Source organism: Marmota marmota, unplaced genomic scaffold (assembly GCF_001458135.2).
Source record: "Marmota marmota marmota unplaced genomic scaffold, marMar, whole genome shotgun sequence".
Classification (NCBI taxonomy): Eukaryota; Metazoa; Chordata; class Mammalia; order Rodentia; family Sciuridae; genus Marmota; species Marmota marmota.
The window spans coordinates 11,808,650-11,836,310 of NW_026000093.1; the positions used below are offsets into that span (position 1 = coordinate 11,808,650).

The window sequence follows — 27,661 nt, forward strand, 5'->3', positions numbered from 1 at the left end:
TTTCTGTAGAACACAAACCTACAAATGAAATTGCTGGCTCAGAGAGTTCTTTTTTAAAAAAAAATATTTATTTTTTAGGTGTAGATGGACACAACACAATGCCTTTATTTATTTTTTTTATGTGGTGCTGAGGATCAAACCCGGATCAAACTGAGGATCAAACTCACTCTACCGCTGAGCCAGCCCTTTGATAAATTTTAACAAATTTCCAATGCAGAAGTTTCAATCAGTGATACTGAGGCAGCTACACTTCCATATTGAAGTAAATAATATATCCTACTTCAAATAAGTAATTCAAAAATGATTGGTTGATTTAGTAATTTGAATTATTAGTACAATATTGAACAAATATTTTAATGGACAGATGGGGTGGGGGATAGCAAGAGGTGTTATGCAGTGAGGTCTAACCTCAGCTGTGATTATTAAATTTTATCAGGTATTGTGATCAAAGAATGTGGCCAGTAAGTCTTCTAAATTAGTGAAATTACTGATCGTTGTGGCTCAAATTATGAGAATTTTTTCTATATGCTACAAGTGTATTTTTTAAAAGTACAAATTTATTTGATAGTGACTATCTTTATGTATCCTGACATACCACACACACACATACATACAGATATATATTATATGCTCACAAAAGTATATATATACATAGACCCACTTATATGTGCATATATAAGTATACATTTATATGTGTATGTGCATATAGGTGTTTGTATAATCAAGTCTCTTACTGGGTTATTTAATCCCTTTCTATATAAATTATTTATTCTATTCATTTGATATGTGCAATTCTAGAAAGAACATTTGAAATTTTACAACTATGACAATTCATTCTTTATTGGATTGTTAATTTTATGTAATTATTATCAAGTTATTAGTTTGTTATTCAGTTCTTCCAGTACTTTTGTTACCAATTTAATACATGTACTCTAAATAAAATATTTTAAATATGCCTGCTATGAATATCCTTCCTTCCTTCCTTCCTTCCTTCCTTCCTTCCTTCCTTCTTTCCTTCCTTCCTTTCTTTCTTTCGTTCTTTCTTCTTTTCTTACTACTTTTCATAGATGTACCTTAAAAGTTTAGGAAGTATATTATCATGGGATACAAATATTTCTAACTCTGTCTAACCCTTATGATGTACCTCATTTTGAATCCTATTATATCAGACATTAGAAATACAGTATCAACTTCCTGATGAGTATTTTATTGGTACATATTTTTCCCATCTTCCTCTGTGTCACCATTCTGTATCCTTTCATTCCTGTTGTGTCTTTTTCACAGATTATAGGAAGATTTTTAATCTCACCTGAGAATCTGGTTTGATAAGAATAATTCCACTATGTCTAGACTTGTTGCTGATATCTCCTTTTATATTTTACATTTTTCATGCTTGCATATGGTACCACCAACATGCTGTTCTTAACTTTTGTACATTAAATATCATTGACTATTTTTTATATTTCTCATTACACAGATTTAAATACCTTTCCATCAATATCACAGGTCAGTACCCATGTTATTTCCCCCAAAATAATTACAAAACACCTGATATATCATTTTTATCTTCTCAGATTTTTCATCTCTTTATCTCATCTATCCATAAACAGAAATCATTTTACCTTCCAATTAACCAATTTTCTAACTTGCTTTGATCTTTCTATTAGGCCATCTGCCTAATTATGTAGATTCCTTAGAAAACTTGGAATGGAACAACCATTTGACCCAGTTAGCCCACACCTCAGTTTATACCCAAAGGACTTAAAATCATCATACTATAGTGACTCAGCCACATCAAAGTTTATAGCAGCTCAATTCACAACAGCTAAGTTATGGAACCAAACTAGGTGCCCTTCAACAGATGAATGGATTAAAAAATGTTGTATCTATACACAATAGAATACTACTCAGCTATAGAGAAGAACGAAATTATGGCATTTGGTGGTAAATGGATGGAACTGGAGACTATCATGCTAAGTAAATAAGTCAATCCTCAAAAACCAAAGACTGAATTTTTTTTCTGATATGTGGATGATAACACTCAATAAGGGGTGGGGGAGGGAAGAGTAGAAGTGCACTGGATTAAACAAGGAGGAATGAAGTGGAGCGGCGGGTGGGAATAGGAAAGACAATAGAATGAATCACATGTAACTTTCCATATGTTCATATATGTACACATGACCAGTTTAACTCTCATAATGTACAGCCAAAAGAATAGGAAGTTATGCTCCTTGTATATATGATATGTCAAAATATACTCTACCATCCTGTATATCTAAAAAGAATAAATGAAAAATAAATTTAAAAAAAATTTTTTTTTTCATGGTGACTTTACTTATTTTTTTTTTTTATTTTATTTTTTATTTTTTTTTATTGGTTGTTCAAAACATTATAAAGCTCTTGACATATCATATTTCATACATTAGATTCAAGTTGGTTATGAACTCCCAATTTTACCCCAAATACAGATTGCAGAATCACATCGGTTACACATCCACATTTTTACATAATGCCCTATTAGTAACTGTTGTATTCTGCTACCTTTCCTATCCTCTACCATCCCCCCTCCCTCCCCTCCCATCTTCTCTCTCTACCCCATCCACTGTAATTCATATCTCTCCTTGTTTATTTTCCCATTCCCCTCACAACCTCTTATATGTAATTTTGTATAACAATGAGGGTCTCCCTCCATTACCATGCAATTTCCCTTTTCTCTCCCTTTCCATCCCACCTCATGTATCTGTTTAATGTTAATCTTTTCTTCCTGCTCTTCCTCCCTGCTCTGTTCTTAGTTGCTCTCATTATATCAAAGAAGACATTTGGTATTTGTTTTTTAGGGATTGGCTAGCTTCACTAAGCATAATCTGCTCTAGTGCCATCCATTTCCCTGCAAATTCTATGATTTTGTCATTTTTTAGTGCTGCGTAATACTCCATGGTGTATAAATGCCACATTTTTTTTATCCATTCATCTATTGAAGGGCATCTGGGTTGGTTCCACAGTCTAGCAATTGTGAATTGTGCTGCTATGAACATCGATGTAGCAGTATCCCTGTAGTACGCTCTTTTAAGGTCTTCAGGGAAAAGTCCAAGAAGGGCAATAGCTGGGTCAAATGGTGGTTCCATTCCCAGCTTTCCCAGGAATCTCCATACTGCTTTCCAGATTGGCCGCACCAGTTTGCAGTCCCACCAGCAATGTACAAGAGTACCCTTTTCCCCACATCCTCTCCAGCACTTGTTGTTGTTTGACTTCATAATGGCTGCCAATCTTACTGGAGTGAGATGGTATCTTAGGGTGGTTTTGATTTGCATTTCTCTGACTGCTAGAGATGGTGAGCATTTTTTCATGTACTTGTTGATTGATTGTATGTCCTCCTCTGAGAAGTGTCTGTTCAGGTCTTTGGCCCATTTGTTGATTGGGTTATTTGTTTTCTTATTGTTTAATTTTTTGAGTTCTTTGTATACTCTGGATATTAGGGCTCTATCTGAAGTGTGAGGAGTAAAAATTTGTTCCCATGATGTAGGCTCCCTATTTACCTCTTTTATTGTTTCTCTTGCTGAGAGAAAACTTTTCAGTTTAAGTAAGTCCCATTTGTTGATTTTTGTTATCAACTTTTGTGCTATGGGTGTCCTATTAAGGAATTTGGAGCCCGACCCTACAATATGTAGATCGGAGCCAACTTTTTCTTCTATCAGACGCAGAGTCTCTGATTTGATATCTAGCTCCTTGATCCACTTTGAGTTAACTTTTGTGCATGGCGAGAGGAGGGGATTCAGTTTCATTTTGTTGCATATGGATTTCCAGTTTTCCCAGCACCATTTGTTGAAGATGCTATCCTCCCTCCATTGCATGCTTTTAGCTCCTTTATCAAATATAAGATAGTTGTAGCTTTGTGGATTAGTCTCTGTGTCCTCTATTCTGTACCATTGGTCCACCCTCCTGTTTTGGTACCAGTACCATGCTGTTTTTGTTACTATTGCTCTGTAATATAGTTTTAAGTCTGGTATCGCTATACCGCCTGATTCGCACTTCCTGCTTAGAATTGCTTTTGCTATTCTGGGTCTTTTATTTTTCCATATGAATTTCATGATTGCTTTATCCATTTCTACAAGAAATGCCGTTGGGATTTTGATTGGCATTGCATTAAACCTATAGAGAACTTTTGGTAATATCGCCATTTTGATGATGTTAGTTCTGCCTATCCATGAACAGGGTATATTTTTCCATCTTCTAAGATCTTCTTCTACTTCTCTTTTTAGGGTTTTGTAGTTTTCATTATATAAATCTTTCACCTCTTTTGTTAGGTTGATTCCCAAGTATTTTATTTTTTTTGAGGATATTGTGAATGGAGTGTTTTTCCTCATTTCCGTTTCAGAAGTTTTGTCGCTGATATACAGAAATGCCTTTGATTTATGCGTGTTGATTTTATATCCTGCCACTTTGCTGAATTCATTTATTAGTTCTAGTAGTTTTTTTGTAGACCCTTTTGGGTCTTCTAGGTATAGAATCATGTCATCTGCAAATAGTGATAATTTAAGTTCTTCCTTTCCTATTTTTATGCCTTTAATTTCTTTCGTCTGTCTAATTGCTCTGGCCAGTGTTTCGAGAACTATATTGAATAGAAGTGGTGATAGAGGGCATCCCTGTCTTGTTCCAGATTTTAGGGGGAATGCCTTCAATTTTTCTCCATTGAGAATGATGCTAGCCTGAGGCTTAGCATAGATAGCTTTTACAATGTCGAGGTAAGTTCCTGTTATCCCTAGTTTTTCTAATGTTTTGAACATAAAGGGATGCTGTACTTTGTCGAATGCTTTTTCTGCGTCTATTGAGATGATCATATGGTTCTTATTTTTAAGTCTATTGATGTGGTGAATAACATTTATTGATTTCCGTATATTGAACCATCCTTGCATCCCAGGGATGAATCCTACTTGATCATGGTGCACAATTTTTTTGATGTGCCTTTGTATCCGATTCGCCAGAATTTTATTGAGGATTTTTGCATCTAGGTTCATCAGAGATATTGGTCTGTAGTTTTCTTTCTTTGAGGTGTCTTTGTCTGGTTTCGGAATCAGGGTGATGTTGGCCTCATAGAATGAATTTGGCAGAGCTCCTTCTTTTTCTATTTCCTGAAATAACTTGAAAAGTATTGGTATTAATTCTTCCTTAAAGGTTTTGTAAAACTCCGCTGTATACCCATCCGGTCCTGGGCTTTTCTTGGTTGGAAGTCTTTTGATTGCTTCTTCTATTTCATCTATTGTTATTGGTCTGTTTAAGTTGTGAGTATCCTCCTGACTCAGTCTGGGCAAATCATATGACTTAAGGAATTTATCGATGTCTTCACTATCTTCTATTTTATTGGAATATAGGTTTTCAAAATAATTTCTAATTGTCTTCTGTATTTCTGTAGTGTCTGTTGTGATATTGCCTTTTTCATCCCGTATGTTAGTGATTTGAGTTCTCTCTCTTCTTCTCTTCGTTAGCATGGCTAAGGGTCTGTCGATCTTATTTATTTTTTCAAAGAACCAACTTTTAGTTTTGTTAATTTTTTCAATAGTTTCTTTTGTTTCAATTTCGTTGATTTCCGCTCTGATTTTAATTATTTCTTGCCTTCTGCTACATTTGCTGTTGTTTTGCTCTTCCTTTTCTAGGGCTTTGAGATGAAGTGTGAGCTCATTTATTTGTTGGTTTTTCCTTTTTTTGAGGAATGACCTCCAAGCGATGAATTTCCCTCTTAAAACTGCTTTCATTGTGTCCCATAGATTCCGATATGTTGTGTCTGTATTTTCATTTATCTCTAAGAATTTTTTGATTTCTTCCTTTATGTCTTCTGTAACCCATTGATCATTCAGTAACATATTGTTCATTTTCCATGTGATGTAGGATTTTTCCTTCCTTCTTTTATCATTGATTTCCAGTTTCATTCCATTATGATCAGATAAAATGCATGGTATTATCTCCACCCCTGTATATTTACTGAGGGTTGCCCTATGGCATAATATATGGTCTATTTTTGAGGAGGATCCATGTGCTGCTGAGAAAAAAGTATATCCACTTGATGATGGTTGATATATTCTATATATGTCAGTTAAGTCTAGGTTGTTGATTGTGATATTGAGTTCTATAGTTTCTTTATTCAGCTTTTGTTTGGAGGATCTGTCCAATTGTGAGAGAGGTGTGTTGAAGTCACCCATAATTATTGTGTTGTGGTCTATTTGATTCTTGAACTTGAGGAGAATTTGTTTTATGAACGTCGCAGCACCATTATTTGGTGCATAAATATTGATAATTGTTATGTCTTGTTGGTGAATGGTTCCTTTTAACAGTATATAATGTCCTTCCTTATCCCTTTTGATTAATTTAGTCTTGAAGTCAATTTTATTCGATATGAGGATGGCCACCCCTGCTTGCTTACGAGGACCGTGTGCATGGTATATTTTTTCCCAACCTTTCACCTTCAGCCTGTGTATGTCTTTTCCAATCAGATGTGTCTCCTGGAGGCAGCATATTGTTGGATTTGTTTTTTTAATCCATGTTACCAGCCTATGTCGCTTTATTGGAGAGTTTAAGCCATTAACGTTTAGAGTTACTATTGATATATGGTTTGTACTTCCAGCCATGTTTGATTATTTATCTTCTTTTTTTTTTTTTTTTTTTAATTTAGTTTGTTTCTCCATGGTTAGCTTTCCCCCCGCCCTCTGTCTTTATAGAGGCACTTCCCACTGATGGTTTTGGTTATTGTTTTTCATTTCTTCCTCGTGTAGTGTTTTGCTCAAGATGCTTTGCAATGCTGGTTTTCTGGCTGCAAATTCTTTTAGCTTTTGTTTATCATGAAAGATTTTTATTTCGTTATCGTACCTGAAGCTTAATTTTGCTGGATACAGAATTCTTGGTTGGCATCCATTGTCTTTCAGTGTTTGAAATACGTTGTTCCAGGATCTTCTCGCTTTCAGCGTCTGTGATGAAAAATCCGTTGTTAACCTTATTGGTTTACCCCTGAATGTAATCTGCCTCCTTTCTCTTGTAGCTTTTAGTATTTTCTCTTTGTTCTGTATATTGGATATCTTCATAACAATGTGTCTTGGCGTTGGTCTACTGTGATTTTGTGTGCTCGGTGTCCTGTATGCATCTACAATTTGTATATCCGTTTCCTTTTTTATTTCTGGAAAGTTTTCTGTAATTATTTCTTTCAGCAGGTTACTCATTCCCTTGGTTTGAATCTCTGTACCTTCTTCTATCCCGATGACTCGTAGGTTTGGTTTCTTTATGTTATCCCATATCTCTTGGATGTTTTTCTCGTGGTTTTTAACCAGCCTTTCTGAGTTGGCTAGGCTCTTTTCAAGATGATATATTTTGTCTTCATTATCTGATGTTCTGGCTTCTACTTGCTCCACTCTGTTAGTGATACTCTCAATTGAGTTTTTAATTTGGTTTATCGTTTCCTTCATTTCTAGAATTATTGTTTGGTTTTTTTTTATAATCTCAATCTCCTGATAAAGATGCTTAACTTCTTCTTTTATCTGTCTATGTAATTCATTTTCAAAGTGTTCTTTCACTGTTTGGATTTGCTGTCTCGTATCTTCTTTAAGGTTCCATTCCATCTGTCTAAGGTATTCCTTGAGTTCTTTATATGACCATTTTTCTGCTGACTCTAGGTCCTCCTGAATATTTAGGCTGTCCTTCATTGTTTGTACTCCTTTTCTTCCTTGCTTTTTTATGCTGCTCATGTTACTTCTTGTTGTGTTTGACTGCTGAGTTACTGTTTACTCTTATAGATTTATTTGATGCTTGAGAGGAAAGATATTAGAAGGGAAGGGAAGAAGTCACTAAAGAGAATGAGAGTAGGCAGGTAGAATTCAAGGAAGGGGGAATAAGAAAATTGAAAAGAAATGAAAAGACAAAAGAAACAAGAATAACAAAGATTAGATAATAAAGAAAGAAAGAAAAGAGAAAAAAAAATTTTTAACAAAAATAATAGTGATAATAAAAAATGAAAATTAAAATTTAAAAAAAATAATAATAATAATAAAATAAAAAAATTAAAAAAAAATAGAAACATTGAAAAAAAGTTAAAGAACAACAACAAATAAAAATTGAAAATGAAAGAAAAAGAAGAAAAAAAAAAAAAAGAAAAAAAAAAAAAAAATGATAATAATAATAATAATAAATGCAGTCCTAGAGTTCTATTAACTTCTCTTCCAGTAGGTGGAGCTGTGCCCACTGGGCCAAGCTTCTCCTCTCAATAGGTGGGAACCATTCACTGTGCAGCAGCTCTTTCTCCTAGACTGGGCGGGTCTCCAATCCTGAGTGTCTAGGGCCTTGTCTTGTGTTTCCTCAAGCCAGGCCGTGCTCACCTGTGGCGCTCACCACAATACTGGCTACACGCCAGGTCTGCTGCTCCTGGGAGCCCTGTTTTCATGAACACCTGGGCTCACTCTCCCTGTTTGCCTCCCTCAGACCCTAAGTTTGTAGAGCTTGGGGCTGAGATCCCCCAGCGAATTTGCTTGCCCTCCTGTAGCCACGCCCCCGGTAGCTGGTGCAAGAGACCTCAGTTGTCAGCACTGGTGGGAGCGGTAGCCGGGAGTTCCGTGCCGCGAGTCCCGCGCCACTCCTGATTCCCTCGGTCTGGTTATTGCGTTCACAGGAGAGCTGGGAGTGGCCCTTAAGTTTTCCCTGCTGTGTGGAGAGAGATGACTAGGGGATTACACACCTGTCGCGCTGGTTTCAATGCAGTTATCTCCTCCGCCCGTGACGCCATTTCTCTGCCATGGTTATATCCCATGCAAATGGTGACCGTTTGTTCCCTTTGCCGGGTGACCAATGCAACGGGTGGGTCCTGACTGTCTCTCCCAATCCCCGTTTCAGTCCTGTGGCCACTGCCTATGAAGGCTCGGTTGGCTTTTACCTCTGTAAGTTCCTAAGGGCCGGCCAATTATTTCAGCGGGATCGTTAGTGCTGAGTCACACGAAGCAGGCGAACCGGAGCTTAATTGCCTCCGATTCGGGCTCTGTGTGTGTGTTCTGAGGGGCCCAGCCTGTACACCCCAGATCCACGTCAGCTCAGCATTGCCTAGTGATCCTGAGCAAACAGCATTTAGACAGTTTACGGCTCCCTATGCCCGCGCAGTTGAAGATGTCAGAGACTTGATCTCTCTGCGCCTGCCACCATGTTACATCTCATCAATGATATTCATGTTGCCCTTACAGCTTCCTGGTATAAGCAAGTTCTTGGGATTATACAAACTGCTGCTTCTGTTTCCAGTCCAGATTTCTAGAAATGAAACCCTGCCGCGGTCGCCTCCCACGCTCACGAGCGCCGCGCTTGTCTGCGACCGTAGCAGAGCCGCCCTGGCCTCCGCAGCTCTTCAGCCCGGTGCTCGGCCCCTGGGGCCCAAGCGGCTGCCGCCGCGGCTCTCCGTCCCCCTCCTCCGGAGCACGGGTCCCCTGGCAGGGGGGTGCAGAACGACCCCAGAGCAGGCTCTGCCCGAAGGTGCAGCGGCGAACAGGCCACCGAGACGCTCGAGGCTGCAGTCCAGCCTTCGGAGGACAGGGCTCGGCACGCAGCCCAGCTCCAACCTCTAGGTGCGGCTGCCGGACAGTGTATACAGAGCCATCAAGACAGCAAGCAGAAAGCAAATGGCGGCTCCCGCGGAGTGGATTTTCGGCACAGAAACCACAGCCCCGCCAACAATCCCAATCCACAAACTCTCCCTGTATAAAAAATATTCAAAAAAAAAAAAAAAAAAAAGAAAAGAAAAAAAAAGGCGGGGTGCACTGAGCTTTCTTTGCCTCGGGTACTTACAATCCACTGCTGATTACACATTCAGCTTCTCCGCCCGGAGCGAAGCGAAAGAGGAATCAGATGGGAGCAAAGCGCCCGCGGCTCTGAGCATCCAAGCGTCTCTTTTTCGATTTCTTTGTTCTTCCTGCTCCTTGGCAAAGTGGTCCGCTACAGATTAACGGTGAAAGGAGCTCTAACAGACTGTGCGAAATCTCTATTAAAACCGCTGCTTTGAGCACCACGCTCAGCACTTCAGCAACCCCCGTACGCAGCGGCCATCTTCCCTAAATTTTAAAAATTTAACAAATTATGTTTCAAGGCTAAGAACAGTTTTATTAAAAATTTCATTTAAAAATAATTGTAGACTCATCTACAGTTACAAGAAAGAATACAAAGAAATCCCAATTTATGGAAATATCGTTCTGCCACTGCAAAATCATACCACCACCAAACACCAATATTGACAGCAGCGAGTCAAGGACATGGCCAGCACCACTTGAATCCCTCATGTTTAAAGTATTTCCACCTCCTTTCCTCTTCCCCCTACCTCACCCTTGACACTTGGAAATCACAAATCTGTTCTCCGTTTTCATAATCTTGTTACTACTGCAAAAATGGAATCACATAACCTGTAAACTTCTGAATTATTTTTTCACTCAGTGGGGAATCTGTCCATGTTATGTGTGCATTGATAATACATGTTATTGAACAGTATTGTATTATATATGTACACAGTGTGTTTAGCCAATTCACCTGTTTCCTATCTGGGGCTATTATAATGAAGGTACAAAACTGTTTTCCACAGTGGTTTTCCAGTTCTGTGATCCTGCTGTCAGCATGGGGAGGTCTCACTTGCTTCACATCTTTACCAGCACTTATCAGGGTCAGTCTAACTTCAGACATTCCAGTGAGTGGGGAGGTGTTTTAGTCTGCATTTTTTAATGATGATGAGCAGCTACTCCTGCACGTGTTCTGCCACCTGCAGGCATCATTCTAATGGAAAGTGTTTGATAATTTTTCCTACTTTTTAATTAGGACTTTTTATCATCCAAGAATTGTATTATAGGTACAAGTCCTTTTTCAGATGTACATTGCCCCAGTGTATTTTCTTAACAGTGCCTTTGGAAGAGAAAATGTTGAATTTTGAATGAGTCTACTTTCATGATTCTTTTATTTATAATTAATATATTTGTGTCAGATTTGAGTGATATTTGCCAAATTCAAAGTCACCAGAATCATCTCCTACATTCTCTTGTAGAAGTACAAATTTTTACATTTAGGTGTATAATCCATTTCAAGTTCATTTCTGTATGTTTAGGTAGAGATTAAAGTTCCTTTTTTTGACATACATTTATTTAATTGTTTTACACCATTTGTTTCAATGATTCAACAAATTCCCTTCAAGTGACCATGGGCTCCATTTTTAGACTGCTCCATACATCACTCTTTCTTTGCACCCATACTGCACTGTCTTTATACTTACAGCCTTTTAATGAGAGCTGAAGCCAAATAGGATATGGGATTCCAAATGTTAAAAGTATTAAGTCTCCCAATCCATAAATAAGAATATCCCTCTTGATTTATTTAGGCCTCTTTAAATCTTTCTCAAGTATGTTTTATAGTTTTCAGGATAGATATCTTATATGTCATCTAAAAAATAAATTCCTATATATTATTATTACTATTATTATTATTATTGATACTGGGAATTGAACTCAGGGGCACTCAACCACACGCCCAGCCCTGTTTTGTATTCTATTTAGAGACAGGGTCTCATTGAGTTGCTTAGTGCCTTGCTTTTGCTGAGTCTGTCTTTGAACTCTCAATCCTCCTGCCTCAGTCTCCCAAGCTGCTGGGATTACAGGCATACAGCACCGTGCCCGGTCCTGTGTATTAATTTTAATACCATTATAAATGGTACTTTTTCTGTTTTAATTTCATTGCCATTTGAAAACAACTTGTATTTAAAATCTTAATAAATTAACTTTTTAGTTAACTTACAGTTCCTGTAAAAGAATCAGCTCCTACATTGTTTTTTATAGGTTCTCTGAGATTATCTACATGGACTTAAAACTGTTAAACTGTTAGGATGCCCATTCTGCCTAACAGCATCTATAGACTCATTATAACCCCATCAAAATCCCAGCAGTTATTTTTGTATGAATACTGAAAAACTGATTTTGAATTTTATATAGAAATGCATAGGGCTTAAAATGTATTTTAAAAATATCTTAAAACTAAAAATCAAGAATACAAATAACTAAATAAACATAGGGAAATATTTGCTCAGATGTTTCTTCAAAGATATATTGAAGGCAAATCATCTCATGAAAAGATAACCAGTGGTCTTAATCATGAGATAAACATAAATTATTAAAACATCATTTTTGTAATGATATTTATATATATAATTTTTATATGTTATATTATATTATATTATAATAATTTACATTTTAATAATTTTGCAAATTATTAAAGTATCATCATTAAAATAATGAGATATTTCATATTACCATTATTAAATTTAGCTGGCATGTCAAGTTTTGATGAGAAAGGAAAAACTGAAATTCTTCTACAGTGCTCACAGAAATGTAAAATTGTACATATACTTTTCCAACCTAGTGCACACGTTTCTTAAAATTTTTAACATATTCTGCCTTCTGATCCATTCAACATACTCCATTTATTTACCCAAGAAAAATGAAAACATATATCCATACAGTATATGACTCAGCAATAAAAATAATAAACTATTGATACATGCTGCAACATGGATGAATAACACCAAAGCAATTGTTAAGATGTTGCCACCACCACCACCACCCCTTTAAGGGGTGATGATTCTATTTACACAAAACACTAGAAAATGAAAAAAGAATCCATAGTGACATAAAGGACATTAGTAGTTGCTTAGGGGGTGTGGACAGAGTGAGGAGGGGTTGGAGAAATTACAAAGGGGCACTCTAGACAACAGAAGAAGGAAGGGCAAATTGGGAGGGGTCCAACTGTGTCGTAGCATTTAATATACCTTCTGGAAAATTCTAAGCAGTATTTCCCCTACATGTTATTTGACTGTGTCCCCCTTTTAAGTTGGGAGTTGCTAATGGGATTGTAGTAAGAGGTGCAGCCTCTAAGAGGATGATTGGGTTACAAGGGTTGCTCTCTCATTAATAGGATTAGTTTATTTTAAAAGAGGTTTCAGGCAGCATATGGACAGCCTGCCATACTACCTTCTGCCACGTAAGGACACACAAGAGAGAAGAAACCTCTCACCAAACCAAATGCCAGCACCTTTATCTTGGACCTCCCAAACTCTAGAACTGTGAGAAATGAATTTATAATCCTATAATTTATTGTATCAATAACTTCCATATACAAACATTGATAAAATTCCAAACTGAATTTTACATAATTTACTATTTAAAAAAACCCAATGGATGAACTATTTTGTAAATACTCATTTCCTGGATACACTTTTTTATTATTTTTAATATTTTTATTTTGAAATAATTTAAAATTTGTAGAAAAGTTACATGAATACTACAAAGAATTTCATGTGTCCTTCACCTAAAGATCCAATTTAATTTTATTAACTTTCCCAATAGAGTAGTAGTCAACAAATTTAGAATCCTATTTTGCATTTGTCTTGTATCCTCAGTCTGAGGCCTCCCTTAACCTTCACCACCTTAACATTTTTAAAGATGTTAGGAAACTACTTTGTAAAATTTCTTCATTAGATTTATTAGCTATTTTCTAATTATTCAACTGGAATCATATGTGATTGTCAGGAATATTGCAAAGCTATGTGTTTTTTAATTGCATCCAGTGTAGGGCATACAATATTAATTTGTCCCATCACCTGAGCAAAGTGGCATCTGCCAAGTTTCTTTTATGTAAGGTTACTTTTTCCCTTTGGAATCAACAAGTATTTTGTAGGAAGATAATTACAGATTATGTAATATCTTATTGTTCATCCTATTTTCACCCATTGGTTTTAGCATCAATATTTCTTGCCTGAATTATCACCCGTATGGTTTTCAAGTAATGATTCTCTAATTCCATTATCCCTCTGCTTTTATTAGCTGACATTATAAGGTAAAACTTTCTCTTCTCTCCAGGGATTGAAAACATTCTGTTTTCCATTATAACCTGGTAAAAGAAAAACACCCTTATTCACAAGCAGCCTGTTACTATCATTCTTTATTTTGATCCTCAGGCTGCTTTAGGTTAGGAGCCTCTTCAACTTGGCTTCTGAGTCCTTTTGACACATCCCTATCATTCTTTACTTCCTGACATAAGATGTTCCAGGTTCATTCATCTTATATTTTCTCAGCCCCAACCAGGAACCAAGCTGCTCCAGTTGGTTCTACTAGTGGAGAATGGTATTTAGAAGCCAAAATCTAGATACGAGATGTGCTCATTACTATTAAGGTGTTACTATTCCCATTGTCAGGACAGACAGAGCAGAGAAATAAATGCAGATGCAAGCACTTCAGTGTATGCGAATATCTACAAATATATTTCTATTATATCTACACCTACTTACATTATTGAAAGGCATGAGATCACACCAATAACTCCAATTTCAATCCAGTACATGGTTCATTCTCTTATCCCCTTTTAATCTTTGTGACTTCTATCACCAATACTGAGTTACATGATTTTCAACATATTTACTTATTTTCTCAATGACCTGGCCCCACTTCATTTATCACAACTCTCTTGGCCCTGCCAGGCCATTGTCCCACTCGGCCCCCTTCTTTAATCTTGCCCTGACACTCCTAGGCCAACTGCCCCACTTAGCTGTTCTCTTTGCATGGCTCTGCCTAATGGCTCATTAATTTAATTAAGGAAAGAAAGAAGGGAGGGAGATTCATATTTCCACTGATCACATTCTTTTAGAAAAGACCCCAAAACAATTTGTTTTCAGATATATTGATGCCACTTTTGGTATGCTTCTCTTTTATTATTTTAAAAGTGATTTATTTTTTGTATTAAATATTTAGTTGTTTTCTTTCTTTATAAACTGTTCAAAAATAAAATATATGATGGCAGAAATGAAAGAAAATTTATTTTTAAGGTTATTTTGAAGAAAATGCATGATAATGTTTAATTTTAAGCAAAATTTTATTAAGAAAGGCTTTGGCTGCAGCTCCTCCAAATGCTCTGGGATTACAAAAATGAGTGCAAATTTATGTAGAGAAAAAAGTTTTTACAACTTCAAGCTTTGGAAAAGATACACTAACAGAGATTTCACCAAAAACATTTACAAGTTCCAAGCTTTTAATCTTATCATTTCTCCTTTGAAAGCATTTTCCTATTTTATTTATTAAAATATCATTTTTATATTTTCTAAAGGCTGAGTTTCACCTTCAGCCCTAAGCGAGTAACTACTATCCTTCTTATACTCCTCGCCACTGCCCTCCCTACTGCAGCCATAAATCTGACCAAAATCAATGCAGTACTTGTTTTCAGGCATGAGCAACAGCCAGCCCAGGACTGTGATCCCTAGGAGAACTGAAGCAATGTCCTCGTAGCCCATAAGCTCTCTGATGAGGGAGGGGACATTTTTCAGACTATTATTCAGGGAGATGAACAAAGGAAAGTGATGCGGGGGAAGCAGAATGGAATTGGGGTTACCAACGTGACAGGTACTAGACAAGAGTGAGCTGTGCAGCAGCCAAGGGTATCAGGAGGCAGGCTGAGGGATGCTCAGGAGTCCTCCTCCCGACATGCATGCCAGTTAGTTCATGTGAAGTTAGCCCATGTGAACTCTGAACTAATAAAGATGATGACAAAACTGTGCCATTGGCAGACTACTCTTGGAGAAATGCGGAGGGTTTGGCTTGCCATGTCTTCAATGTAAAGAGACTTGAGAATTCTCTGGAAGTTTAATGAAGACTCCAATTATTCTTCTTTTTAATAGCTTAGGATTTCATACACTTGTGAGTGTGATCAATCCTGAACCAAAGCATATGATTTCCTTGCACACCCGTCAAACCATAATCTTGAAGTAATTAGTGTATTTATCTAAGAGGAATGGGAAAAACTAAAATTGTATACCACTTTATGTTAAAGTAAGGCATTATGATGTTCCAAATCATATAATCTCTCAGGAATTAAGTCAAACTGCTTACAATACAGATTGTAAACAAACTCCTTTAATCAACTAAGTGGCTATATGCCAGATAATTATTCAACTTCAGAATTTCTGACTGACAATTTCTTTGACTACTAACTAGCCAGCCTCAGGTTTTAGACAAGTTTTGTATTTACACTATGCATCTTGCTCATGTATGTTACAAAAATACTGTATTTTGGTCGGACCTGAACCATTTTACACCTGCCTGTTATCTAAGGAAACAAAGTAAGTAGGACTAGAGTTCTATCTTATTTCAGCAAAGTCAAGAATTCCTTATAGACTTATTCCCAACGTGTTTCCTGTTTGCCTGCCCCAATAAATCCAGTAAGACCAGTAAAATTATACTTTACAAAAATTTCAGAGTTTGTGGAATGCAATTTTCACCTTACATATTTTTATTGAATTAAAACATCATTAATGAGCACTCTCTATTATTTTTTTAAGATGGACACAGTATCATTTATTTTATTTATTTTTATGTGGTGCTGAGGATTGAACCCAGGGCCTCACATGTGCAAGGCAAGCGCTCTACCACTGAGCAATAACCCCAGCCCTCTCAATGATTTTTAGGCATGGTTTTTAATGCCTCAAAACATCTTTAACGGGGAGAACTAAAGTCAAATTCCATACATTTGACTTTAGGATGAACTCAACTACTGTGTATAACTATAAAGCTCTAATAAAAAATATTATACTAAAAAAATCTTTGATCAAAGATAGTATAGTATAGTATAAATTTATGCTCCTAAATCACTTGGAAACAAAATTAATTTCAATTCAAGTCATTTTTGGAACACCATATTGCATTCAACACTATTACAAGCTTCTCAAATGATTAAGATATTAGAAATTCATTAAGAAACTAAGTAACCAAACTAAGACAATAAACTTTATAGGTTAAAAAAAATTTAAGTTATTTTAAATACAGTATGCAGGTTCACTTTGTTATTGTTTTAAATAGTCTTCCATACATTCTCTTTAAAGTGTCTCACTCCAAAAATGTTTCTTAAAACATTCCTAACTTATAAAATCCACAAGGGGACATACTATCAGATACTGCATATTTTCAAAACTATGAAGGAAGTCTGTGTCATCAGCTACAGTGCTTCAATACTACAAATAACAACAAAGTACTGGTGATAAAAATCAGGAAGTGCTTAACTCAATTTGTGATTGGCCAAAGGAGATTTTAGCTTCTGTCATTGTCTCTTAAAATGTGCCTCAGGAATTAAAATTGTAATAATCCTTTGTGCTGCTTCTTAGTAAACTCAGATTCCTGGGCACCTCCTCTGACCTACTGAATCAGTTATGGAACCAATGAGTGAGATCCTGGGACTTTTGACAATAGTGTTAGACCAACAATATGCCCTTCATGGGTGGTATCTCTTTACCAGTTTTCTAGCATGAAGGAAAATAGTCTACAAGTTAGTGAGATGTTCAGATTTTGCAACATATAATTCTACTCTCAAAACCAAGCTATCATGATGAAAACCATTGCCTGAGGATCTGTGTCCCAACCTGCTTTTAGTAGAATAGAACTTGTGCATTTTCCCCTTCAATTATATAAAGTGCACATCAACCCTTAAAAATTAACTACTCATCACTGCAATCCATGCTAATGGGTTCCAAGCTTATGTAATATGTATTCAATAAAATACAAAGCATTTTTTTTTGGTGAGGAGACCTAAAGCTTTTATGAGAAAATTTTGATAGCATTTAAAACTATTCAGTGCAGAATAAACTGATGAGTATTTAAAAGAGGGAGCACTGGGTAAATATCAAATTGGTCTTATTTCATAATTATGTAGAAAGTTTACCTATATTCCAAATTCTATTTTTGTTACTTGGAAAGAATCTTGGGAATTTTTAAATAAGTTAAATGAGAACAGAATCTATTAAAAACAATTCACTTATTTTTCCATCGCTAATTGTGCTTTATAGTCTAGGAAAGCAGCCAGCAAATAGACACTCTAAATGTATTTGTGATTCTTTTAGCTCAGTTAATATACTATTGCAAAGGGTTATTATGTTTTGCTTCTACCTTTTTTGTTCTTGCTATATGGGATTTATGGACTGTCAATAATCACTAAGGACAAAAAAAATTCTATTAGTTTCAGAAAGTCTATTTTGCTACCCCTTTTAACAGACTTCCTCTGCTAACGCTTTTGTCAGAAACAAAAATTGTAGGGCTTGGTGACCCCTTTCAGAGAGCTTCTGTTGAAACAATGATCATATCTTTGGAGACACTACAACATTAACTTAAAGTTGGGAGGAAAACTTCAGAGATCTTGCAAACCTTGGTTATTTAAAATCGATCCTCAAAATAAATAAATAAAATGAAACAACATCGATCCTTCTCAGGGAAAAGACCTATTTGACCACACCAGTGCCCTCCTCTCCCTTTTTGTGCGCGGGGCATTAATTCGCACCCCCGCCCCCCCCCACACACACACACACTTTTTAATTTTTTTCCCCCCTCTCTCTACAGATTTCTTTCCTTTCTCTTCAGTCTCAGAAAAACTGCTCCATTTTCTGCTACCTCCAGTGCACCGTCTTCCCCACCTGCGATTGTGTCTGGCTCAGTCACAGGCACACCACCACCCTAAGGTTACAGCTGTTTCTGGGGGTGGGGGCCACCCTGTCCCTCCTAGGTATCTCTCCACCCTGAATGCCCCAGCTGAACAGCTGAACCAAGATGGGAGGAGAAGGAACCTTTGGCGTCTCTCCCCATGGGCCTCAGCACCTGCCCATCTACCTGCCCCACACGCCCGCCCCACCCCTGCCCCAGCGCCCTGGCAACCAGCGAGACGCTGTGCTGATGCTAGGTTTGTCTCCCGCTCTCATTTTTTTCGTCCTCCCGCTCTTTTTTCTCCCACTGTGTTTTTATCATTGATTCTTTGATGGCGAAAGAAAACAGCTCAGGGCTATAGTTATTTCCCATAAATAAGCGAAGGCTTTTCCAAAACCTTTCTCCGTGTCTTTCTCCCCCTAACGCAGGTAGACTGCAATGCAAAGGGCTCCTCTTTCAGCCAGTGATCGGTATCAGTCTCCCAGTTTGCCAGATTTACTCAACAAACCCGCACCTACTGAAACCTATCCCTTGCCAGTTAAGCTTTCTTCCAGTTAACCATATTCCTTCCCACTGTTAAGCACCTCCTCCACCTTTTCGGGTTCCACTACCGCCCACATTTTTAAAAAGAAAAAAGAAAATCCAACAGGCAAGATAGTGTGAATTCCAGGAAGAAAGTGTGCATGTGTAAGATAGTCCGAGTGTGTGCATCTGTGCCTATCGCCTCTCTCAATTTGTCCTGGTCCCACACACGTGGCCACCAGGCGCAGGACAAGTCAGGCAGATGCTGGGCGCTATCGAGCCTACCTGTCCGTCCGCGTCCAGGTAACTGGCGAAGTGCCCGCGGGGCTGCGTTCCAGGACACCTGGGCTGAGCAGAACTAGCCAGTGAACTGAGGCTACAGGGAGCCCTTTCCCGCACGCTTCTCCAACCCTCTTTCCCTTGAGGGGTATTCTGGTTGTTTCTACACCCCTTCCCCCCAAAGACAGCGGGACTATCCTCCTCCACATTGCCTTACCTCAAACAGAGGACCGATCTTGTTCTTCTCTAGGTAAGCCTGGATTCGGGTTTGCTGATGAGACGCCATGGACACGCTGAATCCGCCGCGGAGAGAAGACCGCGCGACTGTGCGTCTCCGTGGGGGACAACCCTCCTTTGCCCCGAAATGGGGCCGGGACAGGAGCTCAGGAGCCTCAGCAACCCTGGCGCGGCTGGTGCCACCCTCGGCGCGGGCGTGGGCAGCAGCCCCGGGAGAGGCGAGGTCGTCGGGCGCTGAGTGCCGGAAACCCGGGCGCTGTACCGCCAACTCAGGCAACTCCAAGGCGAGGGGAGAACTCATTCAGCGGGTTCTCTTCCTCACGCCCACCCGCGCGAATCTCCGCAGCACCGGCGCCGAGGGGAAATTCGAGGCAGAGGCTCTTCTCTCCTCTGGGCGGCAGCAGCAGGAATCAGGGGGTGGGAGGCGATCGCGGAGAGGCTGCTCCTCCCAGCGGGCGCCCAGGGGCGGCGAGCAGGAGTGTGCGTACAGGGACGCGCGACTGTGCGCGCCCCTCTCCCAGGTTACAGGAACAAACAGCCCGGGCTTCTCCCAGAAGCTGGACTCGCCCTACCAGCCGCTCCCTAGCGACAGCGCCTCTCAAAAAGCCAATGGTGAAGGTGCTTCTTTCAAAGTGCACATAAATCTGATCCTTGTTGGCTACTCCTTGGCAGCTACAATTGCAGTTCGGAAGGGGATTGTCCCCACTGTCCTTTTGGGGGCCTCTCCCAGGCACCTGTGCTTTGCCTATACTAACTCAGGGTCCAAGAAGGGCATAGAAGTGAGCAGGTGCGTGGGTCGAAGGGTTTGCCGCGAAAACGAAGTTGCTTTCCATAAAATACCAAAAACAAAAACCTGGCTTGCCTGGAGCAAGTCAACGGGCAAATGCAAGCTGAGAACCGGTTAAAAACTCCCCAAAGCGCTGACCCCAAAGGCTGGAAACAAAGCTGCTTCAGGCTCTGACAGGGCAAAAAAAGATCAAAGCGAGCCAGCCCTTCCTTTCAAATCTATATCTCTAGCTACATCCCATAGGCTACACTCTTTCCCTTAATAATGTTCACTCTGGATACATTGTGTCTCCTTAAATTTAGCCAGGACCTTTCTTATTATGCAGGGATTTCCGAGTTGAAGATCTGCAGACAGGTTTCTTCACAGAGGTCTTTCTTGTGAAATGAAACACTAACGCCCCAGTGTCGATTTTCCTGGTTTCCTCACCATTATGATTATTTGCTGCCCAAATCATAACACTTACATTAATAAATATGAATGTTTATATTAATGGGAATCATTTTTCTTAGCAGACTACACTGGTATAGATTCTGTCTCCACTATTCTGGATTTCTGTGACTCATAATTTCTTCATCGGTGACCCACCTTTTCTTCTGTATTTTAAGTGATAGGTGACAACATGCAGTAGTTAAGATTAGAATAGAATATTTCAGAAAGTATTTTTAATGCCAATTAATAATTCAGATATAAAAAATCCCCCAGATGGACTAAGGAGCTTAACCCATCACTGATAACCTGAAATGGACACGATTTGAGATGAAGAAAATGTCCTAGCTGTTACTTTCACAATTAAACTTAGGTCATCTGCCAGAGAATTAATCAAATATCAGTGAGGTTCCCAGGTTAAAACGTGCTTTCCACTGTGGTTCAAAGGTATACTTTGATTTTTTTTAATATCCTCAGGAGTTATTAAATACAGAGTGACTACCAACACTTGTTTGTTATAAGAATAACATAATTGTTAATAACCATGGAGAATAACCATATGGAAAAACCATCTATGACCCAGCTTTAAAGTCAAGTAATTTTGATATAACTGGAAAATCAGTCTGCCATCCTTCTGAAAGCAGAGTCAGTCTCCTTTAGAAGACATAAGGAGGAGCATTCTTTACAAATAATTAATATAATTACCAAGTTTTCACCATGCTCAGAGCACGGCACAAAGGGTCTTGGATAGAATAGACAAAGCTTCATCTAGTAAAATGCCTATGTATTAAGGAGAGAATCATAAAGATACACATACCCATTTATGTATATTAAAACATGAACATCCCAAAATTACATATCTAAAATTTCTGAAATATTTTAAAAGGCTTTTAAAGCCTACATCAAATGCCACCTCCTCCACAAAGCATTTTCCTGGTTCTTAACACTTATCCTTAAATCTGAGATCATTGCTATGGTATTTCTTGCTCTTCCTCTCCATGGCAGACAACATGTAAGAACTGACAATTCAAAGGCAAAAGGCCTTGTCTTTCTCCTCAGGTGTTCAGTCTTCTTGGGACAATTGGCATATATACAAATAATGGAGGCATTGTGCACATAAAGTTATGTAAAATATGCTGACTCTACTGATAAAGTAAAAGAGTTGTGCTTGCTGTCTTAAGGATTAACTCACAACCTAAGAACTCAGATGGGCAGTGAGATCCACTTGAGCAGAGCAAGAACACACTCAGGCTAGAACAAAGTCAGCCACCCTCTTCTAGACTACCCAACCCAGAAAATGGAGAGCAGAAGAAAGAAGAGATAATGATTAACAAGGAAACAGAAAAACAAGGAGTAAGCAGAAGTTTGAATTTCATCCAGAGAAAATAATTGGGCTTCAGAAATTTTTTCAATCCTTTTTCACAGGGCAATTTGAGTTTTCCTAGACATGCCAAGTTTTTATAGGAGAATTATACTTGGGAAGTGGGTGGTGAGCAAAAGTGCGGGGTCAGGTATGGCAGCTTCTTTCAGTTGAGGGACTTACAAATCACATTACAGAAGTAGATATTTTCTGCAAAGCTACCTTTAGGTCTTATTTTCTAAATAAATTATCAGTCTGGAAAGACTATTCTTCTTAGAACTGCTGGAAAGAAAGTACAGAGCAGGATCAAGATCATATGCTTTATATTCTAATCAATAATAATTTGGTTGTACAATTTGATTGTACTTTTCATAAAGAACCTGGTTTTTTATTTGCTTGTTTTGGTTTTGTTTGGTGGAGTTGTTTGGTACCAGGGATTGAACACAGGGGCGCCTAACCACTGAGCTCCATCCCCAGCCCTTTTGATATTGTATTTTGAGATGGAATCTCTAAGTTGCTGAGGCTGGCTTTCAACTTGCAATCCTCTTGCTTCAGCCTCCTGAGCAGCTGGGTATACAGTTGGAGCAAAGTTTTGAAGGAAGAGTAAAATTTTAAAGTTTTTCAGGTTTTTTGTTTTTGTTTTTGGTGGATTGAGGATGGGGATAAAATATCAGGCTTTGGCATTAAAAATATTATGTGCAAAGGTACAGAGGTACACAAGGGTTGATGGTGGAGGAGCAACAGGTATATATGGTGAAAGAGCATCATGTGAGGTTAAAAACCAAACAGAATTCAGTTTTTTGAAGGTCTTAATCACCTTAAGAAATGACTTACATCTCTTGGGTGATGAGAAGGAACTACTTGGATTACAGAATCCATAACAAATGATGTTACCAGCATTAAGAATGGGAGTGTGGGAATGGAGGAAATGAGATGTGTTCAACATGCATTGTATTTAAGGATTAATCTATCCATCAATGCATAGAATGAGATTATACAAGAAATTCAAAGGTGGTACCGATTTCTGAAATAAGCTAAGAGATGAAAATTATTTGCTGAAGTCACCTAATGTATAATCGGTTGGGGAAGGTTATAATTCATGTTTTTCGAATGCTAAAGTTGAAGCTGTTTCCACTCTCTGAAACTTGAAGATCTGTCAAGAATTGGGTTTATAGATATGTGCATTCCTTGTGGAAAGGGCCTGCCTCATGACCTGGCATGTAGTAGGTACTCCATAAATAGCAGTTAAATGAATTGATCTAGTCTTTAGAACGAATGCAATCCAGCTATGTTCTTTCAGGCTAAACTTTATCTATGACTCATGGCATTTAAAGTCTGTTTTGTTTCATTTAGTTAATTGCATGCATATTTTGGTCTCTCTTTTAAACTGCCAACTCTCTAAAAATCATGAATTGTGTCTCAATAATTTTCTTAGACTTTACAAGCATGTAATATACTATATCTTCATATAGTCAGTTCTTCATATTTTTAATTAAGATTACATTGCCTTATGTTTTAATAATTTGTATCACCTAGTTCCACTAAGATACAATGAAAAGTAACCATGGCTGGGATTGAATTTAACAACTTCTTTCTGCATTACAACTCGGTACCTTTATTCTCCTTTCCCCTTTTTTTGGCTTGGGTACAGCATGAAAGGGCCATTTTTTTAGTGAGACTGTTCTGACCTCATTGTGTTATACGAGTGCCTGTCAGCATAATTTACAAGTATACAGAATCCAATTTATAGGATGTACTAAAGCCCTTGTCTAACTTCATTTATAAAACACCTTGCACCAATCCTTAAACAAATGATTTTCAATAAAAGATGCGAGAACAATGGTGAAGTCCAGATGACCCAATTAAGGAGTATGAGCAATGTAATCCCTTGAAATTAATTTAATATTGAAGTTGAGCAGGAAAGTTCTACACAATTTTTTTTTAATTTAGACTACCAGCCTTGAAGATATTAGATCTTTTACCTTGCCACTCTGTAACAAATAGCGACAAACATCTTCCCAATGAACTCAGCACATTTGAATAAAGGGAAATAGGCATAGAGAGTGAGTTTTCTTCATTTCTGCTGAATGCTTCGTACAATTTAAGTAAATAGGCACAGAAAAGCTTTCATTACATACTAAGCATCATCACAAGCACTTGATATCCTGCACTAAATCATGTCGTCCTCAAAACCTCATGAAGGAAGAAGTACTGTCATTTTCCTCATTTGTCTAGATGGGAGAACTGAGGCACTTATCAGACAAGACTTGCTCAAGGTCAAAGTTAGTAAGTAGCAGATTATGTATAATCAACACCCAAAACTCTGGCCACCAATATCCTGGGAGTACCAATTCCCTTTGCTCTGAATCTGTTCAAACCCAGAATCACTTTGATGAATAATCTGACTTCCCAGTGTGTAGATATGGGATAGGATGTAGCCTGGGTGGTAGAAACCAGGCTAATTTTCTGGCCCTATATTGAATGGATAGTTTGTCTCTTGTGAGTTTGAATGTTAGCTAATCAATCACATTAGAATAAGTGATCCTACGTATGCTGATCACACCAACTTACTGAACCTACTAAATTCAGAATTCAAAAGATGCTACTAGCTTGTAAAATCCTGCATTCAGCCTTATCAAGTGGTGTTTCCATCTCTTTAATTTCCACATATAATATTAATTCTAATATTTCATTTTTAGTATGTAGAATGTTGATAAGCAGTATCCTAAAATCCTTTAATTTATGTCAATATATTTTTATAATATCTATTTGCATTGTCATGAATCATGTAAAGGGAATCTACAGATTCCAATTTTATAGATACCTTGTTATTATTAGTAAAATTCTGTTAATCCTAAGATGCTTTTTGCTAATAATTTCTAAAATAAAATTGTCCTGATTTTTTTCTTCCTAATGAGTAAGAGTCTTTATTAGGAAGGGGAAAAAACTTAAACAATGGAAAATATTACAAGATACTGTAACATAATACTGAATTTATTGAAAAGAAGGAGAAAATACGAGCAAGTAAGCAAATAGAAGATGTTGTGGTAAGTCAAAACAATTCTACTTGGTGTGCACCCTGGGGAACCAGGCACTCTGCCTAGGACAGGATGTGCTTTTGTTCCAGACTAACTATCAAGGAATAAGCAACATGAGACCTATTTCTCACACACACATCTCTCCAAATGCCAGCTAATTCTCAGTCATAATTAAGTACATCACAACAACCCTAGCACAAAAGGTTAAAGGTACTTTTTAACAGAATTAGTAGAACCACTATTGCCTAGAGGTAATTTAAACTTAAAAAATAAAATGGAATGACTTAGTTCTCTGAAAAAACATTCTGAATACTAAGGTAGCCAAAATAGTCAGCAAATTCTCTCCTTCCAAAGCAAATGTTGGCACATACCCCATAGAGAATGCCTGTCGCGACCCCTCGCCGGCAAGGGAAAACACGACACAGGATTCTTCTTTCAGCAGTTTATTCAGGCCTTGAGTCATGTATCATCTTCTAGCGCCCGCCCCCGGCACACCCAAGCACAGCTTAATAAAGCCCCCCACATCCCAATCCTAAGCCGCCACGTGGATCTCTCTCATAGGGTGGTAAGGGATTGCGCGCCAACTCTCCATAAAAGGAGTTGTTTATCACAGGCCACAGTGGAAGCGGGCGCCATCTTCTAATGGCGGCCACGGTCTATAAGAATGGCTTACCACAAATGCCCACCCTCCCTCCTTCAGATGGCTCTTGTCTTAAGAGACAAGTATTCTATAATGTCTAGGGGTAAGCTGTATTTCTACAAGCCTCAGAGATCACACTAACTTGTATATCTGCTGTAAAATATTTATGATGGAGTCATAGGGAATAGCAACTAAACTTACTCACTTTGTCTGAGACCTGAGAAACCAAAAACCGGATGAATGAATGAGCGGAAAGATGAAAGAATAGATGAATTAAAGACAGAGCAAGTTAATAACATGCTGGTAATTCGTTCTGTGGCTCTGAAGCACATCCAATAATCAGGTTCTCAGTCCTTTATGTTTAAATCATGATTAATAAACATACATAATAAAGTCTAACTGATTTTGTTTAATAAAACACTCTTTTACAAGTACAAAGTGTTTACAGTAAGTACTATAGCTTGAATATGGTTTGTCCTCTCTAAAACACATGTTGAAATTCACCACTTGCACAGTGTTGGTGGGCGAGGTAGTGGGAGATGTCTGGGCTATGGGGTGCAGCCCTCAAGAATGGATGGATGCCTTTCTTGCTCCAGTAGGACTGTGAGTGATTATAAATCAAGAGCTCCTCTCTCTCTTTGCCTCTTTCAGATCTACTCAGTTGCTCTTTGACTCATTGGAGCAGCACAAGGCCTTCACCAGTAACCATACAGAAGGCTGTGCAGTGCTCTCAGATTTCCCTGCCTCCAGAAGCATGAGCCTAATAAACTTCTTATAAATTACTCAGTCTCAGGTATTCTGTTATAGCAACAGAAAAAAAGACTAAGACAGAAAGAGTTTCAATAAGATAACAGAATTGATTTACCTTTATGAGTTTCTCTAAACCTCTCCTCTTAAATTTGTGTGTTCTCTCTCCCTCTCCCCTGCCCTCTCTTTCTAAATGGAGGTCCCATTCATCTTGCAGCCTGGTCCTGAAATGTCTGCACACCATTGTCAATGAAAACCAATTGATGGAATTAATGACAAATGTTTCCTGCTACATCTGCTTTCTAAAACATTCAAAGATCCTTTGTCTATAAATCCTTGCTTGTTAGTTCGTGTTCCTAGGCACATTTTTTTAAATCAAATCTTTTCTACTGAATCCAAGATTTCATGTATCTTAGAATACTTATTACTTACTTTTAACACATACTGACTCATATTATGTGTTTTGCCAAAAATGCTATCAAAACATTTTTTCCCTTTCCGTCTGATTATCTTTAATAAAATGACATTATATCAAAAATTTGTCTCGAGGACTGGGGTTATGGCTCAGCCATAGAGTGCTCACCTAGCATAGGCAAGGCCCTGGGTTCGATCCTCAGCACCACATAAAATAAATATATAAAGATGTTGTGTCCAACTACAACTAAAAAAAATAAATATTAAAAAAAATTGTCTCAAACAAAAGCAATTACAGTAAGGATATTTTAGGAATCAAACCGAAAATAAGAAAATATGGTCAATCTACATTTCACTAATATTTATTTTCCAAATATCAATTAGGTAAAAATAATATTAGGCAGCAACAGAATGAAGTGAAATGTGCAAAACTGGACTTTTCTCAAGTGCATTTTGCCTGTTCTCCAGAATAAATGGCTTTTCTTTATATTTGTTAAGCATGCATGCTGATAACCACACATTTAAATGGCCCCTTGAGATCTTTATCTCTCACAAGGTGTAATTTTCTCAAAGTCAGTTAAACTGGCTTTGGTGACAAACTGAGACTGAATTACCAAGTCAGTTACCTACCTGCCCACAACTGAGTAAACCACAATCACACCTATCACTCTTTATTTAAAGATGAAGGAACCGAGGTTGATAGCTATTCAATAACACACT

General features: G+C 37.9%; 1 protein-coding gene across 11 annotated transcripts in view; it reads right to left on the reverse strand.

Moving 5' to 3' along the window:
• CUNH8orf34 (chromosome unknown C8orf34 homolog) overlaps positions 1-20,102 on the reverse strand; it is a 418,284-nt gene extending 398,182 nt beyond the window's left edge. For 4 of the 11 annotated variants that reach the window (XM_048782941.1, XM_048782944.1, XM_048782940.1 and 1 more), the window contains exon 1: positions 19,510-20,100. In XM_048782941.1, the coding sequence (XP_048638898.1) occupies positions 19,510-19,830 (321 nt within the window). In that variant the 5' untranslated portion in view covers positions 19,831-20,100. Of the gene's footprint in view, positions 1-19,509 lie in introns of all 11 variants that reach the window. The other 7 variants (XM_048782947.1, XM_048782946.1, XM_048782943.1 and 4 more) reach the window with 3 other exon arrangements.
• Positions 20,103-27,661: the final 7,559 nt, after the last annotated feature.